The 6,276-nt window shown below is 33.5% G+C and overlaps 1 protein-coding gene across 2 annotated transcripts in view; it reads right to left on the bottom strand.

Annotated features, from left to right (window-relative positions):
- Positions 1–1,230: 1,230 nt before the first annotated feature.
- LZTR1 (leucine zipper like transcription regulator 1) overlaps positions 1,231–6,276 on the bottom strand; it is a 130,517-nt gene continuing 125,471 nt past the window's right edge. For both annotated transcript variants that reach the window (XM_053701653.1, XM_053701654.1), the window contains exon 21: positions 1,231–2,701. In XM_053701653.1, the coding sequence (XP_053557628.1) occupies positions 2,585–2,701 (117 nt within the window). In that variant the 3' untranslated portion in view covers positions 1,231–2,584. The remainder of the gene's footprint in view (positions 2,702–6,276) is intronic.

Genomic DNA, 6,276 nt, shown 5'->3' with positions numbered 1-6,276 from the left:
GAGAGAGGTAGAAGTTGCTTTTTGACCTCTCCTTTTACCAGAATAAACACCAAAAAACTCTAAGCCATCTCCGTGGAGATGTTGCCTGTGCAACGGCAAAGAGAATGACTGGGGAAGGCGGAGCCTAGGAGGGATCATGTGACCAGCTTTGCTGGGCTCTTTGCCATTTCCTGTTGGGGAGGAGAATATCCCACAAGTAAGGATGACGCCGTGGACCGGACACACCTATGTTGGAGAAATATCTCTGCAATATTTAGATGTATAATGTTAGCGCTGAGATAATGTTATATAATTCTGCACTATGTGCAGAATTATATAACATTATTTTTTAGGTTTACTCTCCTTTTAAGCTCTAGTGTGTAGAGGTGATTTTGCCTCCTCATGGTGGATTTTACTGTAATTCCTACGTGTGATGTCTCTTGGACTCTCAACATTTGATGAAAGGAAATAGAATACTGACGATTTCAATTTCTTAACACTAGAACCATATGAAGGCCCATCCTACTTTGCAGAGTTGTTTCAGGGTCTAACCCTTTTCTCTTTCCCTATATGTGAAATAACTCAAGCAAGGACACTTCTTACATGTTTCTACCTACCGCATAAGTCATCAACCAACAATACTGATATGGTTCTACTTCAAGTGAGATGGGTGGTATATAGCACACGTTTGTATAGATATACAAATTCTAATAAAGGGATATATTTTAGTCAATATTTGTGACCATAACTTGCTTTTGTTTCCTTTTCATGTTACATTAACATACAGAAAATAGTAGCACCAGCAAGATTTTCTCAGGTGTTGGCCAACGTTTCTGCATTTAATATTTGTTATCCTGATTCTTGGTTTATAATAATTGACTTACATTGTCATCCTTAGGGAATTCCCTCTTGGTGTATTGATGAATTACTGATTAGGAATGGTGTCATGTAAGGTTTATTAGATTTTACAATATTCCTTTCCCAGGTTATTAGGACCGATGGTGTAACAGCCACCAGGGTTTGTTATCTTAGGTTAGAGTCTTCTCTTTCCCACTAATGATCATTTTTACACACAGCAATTTGTATGTGAATATTTATATTCAATGTAGCTATGCAGCCATTTTTAAAATACTAAATACTTCCCATGTTATACATGTTTATACAATTTCAGAGTTTTGCTGAACCATTGTTAATGCTTTGTAAAATGGAACCATTATTTGTACCTGAAATGAAGCAAGCTATAGCGCTCTCTTTACATAAACCGTACTTTATTATTTCTTTAATTTAGCATATAGTATTATGATACACTGTATCTATTTTTCATCAAGGAAGATTTAAAGGGACATGATGGAAGCAATGTGCAATAACCACACAGAAAATTTAGAACAGATAACCACTTTAATATTTGAATAACATTGGCAATGTTTGACCCTGTAGTGAAACATCTATGGTATTTCCTGAACAATAATACTGTGCGTTTATATTCTGCCTGGGTCATGTTCATACAAAACCATACAAAAGGAAAAAAGTACTTGTCACAGAATAAAGGGAAGCAGCATAGGAATCGTCACTGTAAATATATAACCTAGACATCACAGAATACATTCAGTATAGCTACCTAGAGTATAGGAACAGTCACATAAAATATACATTTAAAATTTCAAGTTAATATTATATTGTATATATATTTATTATACAAATATTAACACAAATACAAGATATGCAATTTAGCCCAGATTGTCTGTATAAAGAATTTCAATAAGTGCCTAGTACAAATTATTTGCAGAGCTTGCATATTTCAGTATGCACACAGAGTACCAGGATTTTCAGATTTCTACTTTAGTGCAGTGTGTCATGTGTATCTTGCAATTGTTACAAGAGAACAAACACTAACACATCAGATGTATCATTATAATACTTATGTTTTTACTTTACATGCAAAACTAACAATAGAATGGTTGGTAGGTCTATAGTAATCACAGATGACCTTATCCTGCTGCATTCGAAAACAAAGTATCACAAAAGTTATTCACTGTAACATAAAAAAGGTGTTATGTATCACTGATAAATACACCCTCTATTGTGTGTTATGGCTGGCATTAATAGTTATACATAAACCATACACACATATCCCACTGTTATAATGTAGAACTCAAATCTAGACTGTGCTTTTGGAGGAAATGTCATTAATTCATGAGATTCAAAAATCTAAGTCCATTTTTAAAATCTTTAGCTTCTATTATGTTTGTTTGAATATTGTGTATGCATTTAAACAGCAATTATTCTACATCTTACACTAATTTCTGTCTAAGTCCATCTGTTCCCATTAAATTGAAATTATGACTGCTACTGGCAGTATGAAATGGTAGTGTATATTTAACTTTATTTTCTTACACATTGAATACAGCTTCAGTAAAGCATGCAGGATAAGGCATATTAGTGCATGGGAGCAATTCCAGTTAATTATTCTTCTAAACATGGTTTCATATTTGGTTATAACTTCTTGGTCCTGTGTGTTGAGATCCTTTTTTAAACAAATAAAAACAAATACCCTGCCCAGCAATATGGAATGGTTGTGTTTAAATGATTTGTCTCGCAGCTGGTCTTAGATGTCAGAGCCAAGTTCAGCGCACTGTTTGTCCGAGATATGACTGGCCAGAGACTCGATTATGTTGATGAGAAGAGGCTGGCTCAGTAATCGTAGGTTCGGCAACTTTGCAACCTTTATATGAGAAAAATGAAAGGAGGTAATTATGAGGCACAATCACAAGAAAAACAGAAGCACTGGACCTTAACAGCTTTCAGAATACGATCATCAGTCTCTGCTGCTCCCTCCGAGTCTCATATGAGAAATATGAATGTTCTCAAATATGGCTGCACACACACACCTTATGTGTTTTACCTTTATTTAAGAAAGCAAATCATTTACACGGTATTCATTTGCATCAAAAACAGAGGAGACAAATGTCGCTTTTGCACATGGTAATGAATATAACAGCAAGTTTTACTGCTTATTTTAAAATATTTTGGTTCTTGTGCCTGTTTAAATCTAAATTAAATATATATATAAAACTGTCACACTAGTAACTTTTTCTCAGAGGTTTTATACATTTATTTTTCTCCCTACAAATATTTATTTGCTTATTAGCCATACAATAGATTATAGTACTTTGAATGAACAATAAACATGTTATAACTTTTTGCAGGAAAAAAAAAAAAAAAGGTTGCATTTAATTTTTGTATATTGTGATTGTAAAGCGAAGAACAAGCAGATGTCCACACAAAAAGAGTTAATTGGATAAGTTGCTCACTATCTTATAAAAGGACAGATTAAACAATTCCACTGGCAAACAGTGGCACGCATGAACACATTTTTCTTCAACATAAAAAAGGCATCAAATTCATTGTGATTGTTTATATCTAGTGAAAGATTTATCTGTGCGCTTCCATGTTGATCAGCAAAGGCTAGAGCCGTAAAAACCCACTAAATAAATGCTAGATTTAATGATTTATTTAAATCAAATTTTAGCCTGAGAATAATATGAAGATGTATTTTAAAAGCAATTGTTTAAATATTGAATTATAAATGTGTCACTAGAGTGTGCAACCAATGGCTGTGTGGAATACAGCAGTCTGTACTTTCATTTTTACCAGGAAATGTAAAGCACACTTTTTAGAATGAAATACCAGGAAAGGGGGACAAAATAAATAAAGTATGCTACAATTTTTTTTACTACATACGATTACAATTTTTATGTTACAATATCAAAATGTTTAGTGCCCCTTTAAAAACAATTACTTTTTTCCCCCAATTACTTTTTTTTTTATTATTTATCTTTTATTTTATTTATCTTTTATTTGTACAAGCTCAATGGTATTGATTATATACATAATACAACTAAGAAAATAGTTTTTGTAAATGCTTCTTAACAAAATAAAACTTCTAAAATGCTAAATGCTTTTTAAAAAAATAAAACAGAACTGCAATTTAATATACAAATAGCAGTGTTTCTAGGTATGCGGTGAACCAAACAATAGGTCCATGCCCTTGGATCCAATACCTGTAGAACAGACTTATACCTGTTTACATTTAAGAAGCAGAAATTGCTTCTTTAGCCTCCTCACCATCTCAGATAAATGACCTCAAAACACTTGCTTGTCTGTGGTGTCTGACATGCCCTGCTCTAGCGCAATTGGTTTAACACTGCTCTGGTACAGTGTTACATTTTGCCACTCAATACTGCCACACAATTGGGCATTGCAGATCTCTACTTGAGAACTTGTCTGCCTGCAATCTTTATAAACGTTCCTGTGTCTCAATGGTAGATTCCATGTGATGCAGAGGTTTAACCAGGTCTTATTTTTTAGAATGTAGAGGATGGTTTCCGTTTGTTTTACGGTACCTGTTGGATGGATTTTTAAAGGATCTGTTCAGTATCTGATTTTTCCTTGTAACCTTTATGCCCTATCATTAGTCTTTTTTTATACATTAATTTTTCTCCCTACAAATATTTATTTGCTTATTAGCCATACAATAGATTATAGTACTTTGAATGAACAATAAACATGTTATAACTTTTTGCAGGAAAAAAAAAAAAAAAGGTTGCATTTAATTTTTGTATATTGTGATTGTAAAGCGAAGAACAAGCAGATGTCCACACAAAAAGAGTTAATTGGATAAGTTGCTCACTATCTTATAAAAGGACAGATTAAACAATTCCACTGGCAAACAGTGGCACGCATGAACACATTTTTCTTCAACATAAAAAAGGCATCAAATTCATTGTGATTGTTTATATCTAGCGAAAGATTTATCTGTGCGCTTCCATGTTGATCAGCAAAGGCTAGAGCCGTAAAAACCCACTAAATAAATGCTAGATTTAATGATTTATTTAAATCAAATTTTAGCCTGAGAATAATATGAAGATGTATTTTAAAAGCAATTGTTTAAATATTGAATTATAAATGTGTCACTAGAGTGTGCAACCAATGGCTGTGTGGAATACAGCAGTCTGTACTTTCATTTTTACCAGGAAATGTAAAGCACACTTTTTAGAATGAAATACCAGGAAAGGGGGACAAAATAAATAAAGTATGCTACAATTTTTTTACTACATATGATTACAATTTTTATGTTACAATATCAAAATGTTTAGTGCCCCTTTAAAAACAATTACTTTTTTCCCCCAATTACTTTTTTTATTATTATTTATCTTTTATTTTATTTATCTTTTATTTGTACAAGCTCAATGGTATTGATTATATACATAATACAACTAAGAAAATAGTTTTTGTAAATGCTTCTTAACAAAATAAAACTTCTAAAATGCTAAATGCTTTTTAAAAAAAATAAAACAGAACTGCAATTTAATATACAAATAGCAGTATTTCTAGGTATGCGGTGAACCGAACAATAGGTCCATGCCCTTGGATCCAATACCTGTAGAACAGACTTATACCTGTTAACATTTAAGAAGCAGAAATTGCTTCTTTAGCCTCCTCACCATCTCAGATAAATGACCTCAAAACACTTGCTTGTCTGTGGTGTCTGACATGCCCTGCTCTAGCGTAATTGGTTTAACACTGCTCTGGTACAGTGTTACATTTTGCCACACAAGTGGGCATTGCAGATCTCTACTTGAGAACTTGTCTGCCTGCAATCTTTATAAACGTTCCTGTGTCTCAATGGTAGATTCCATGTGATGCAGAGGTTTAACCAGGTCTTATTTTTTAGAATGTAGAGGATGGTTTCCGTTTGTTTTACGGTACCTGTTGGATGGATTTTTAAAGGATCTGTTCAGTATCTGATTTTTCCCTGTAACCTTTATGCCCTATCATTAGTCTACACCAATATCTTGTTTAATCTTTGTGTGCATGTTCCAGGTGATACAGACCTTTCCTTAGCCTGCCTATAACATTCTGTAGTGACTGCCACAGCAGACCATTAGCTCAAACTTATAGCATATGTCAACCACAGTAACTGAAACTAGCCTTCTGAGACTGGTGGTATTGTTCCTCCAAACAGACAACTGATCTAGTTTAATATACTAATATGCCCATCATAGGCATTAATGAAGACCTTAAAGGGACACTCTAGTCCAAAATAAACTTTCATGATTCAGATAGGGCATGCAATTTTAAACAACTTTCCAATTTACTTTTATCACCAATTTTGCTTTGTTCTCTTGGTATTCTTAGTTGAAAGCTAAACCTAGGAGGTTCATGTGCTAATTTCTTAGACCTTGATGGGCGCCTCTAAACTGAATGCATTTTGACAGTTTTCACCACTAGAGGGTG

Source organism: Bombina bombina, chromosome 2 (assembly GCF_027579735.1).
Source record: "Bombina bombina isolate aBomBom1 chromosome 2, aBomBom1.pri, whole genome shotgun sequence".
In the NCBI taxonomy this organism is placed as follows: Eukaryota; Metazoa; Chordata; class Amphibia; order Anura; family Bombinatoridae; genus Bombina; species Bombina bombina.
This window is presented reverse-complemented; position numbering and strand designations above follow the sequence as displayed.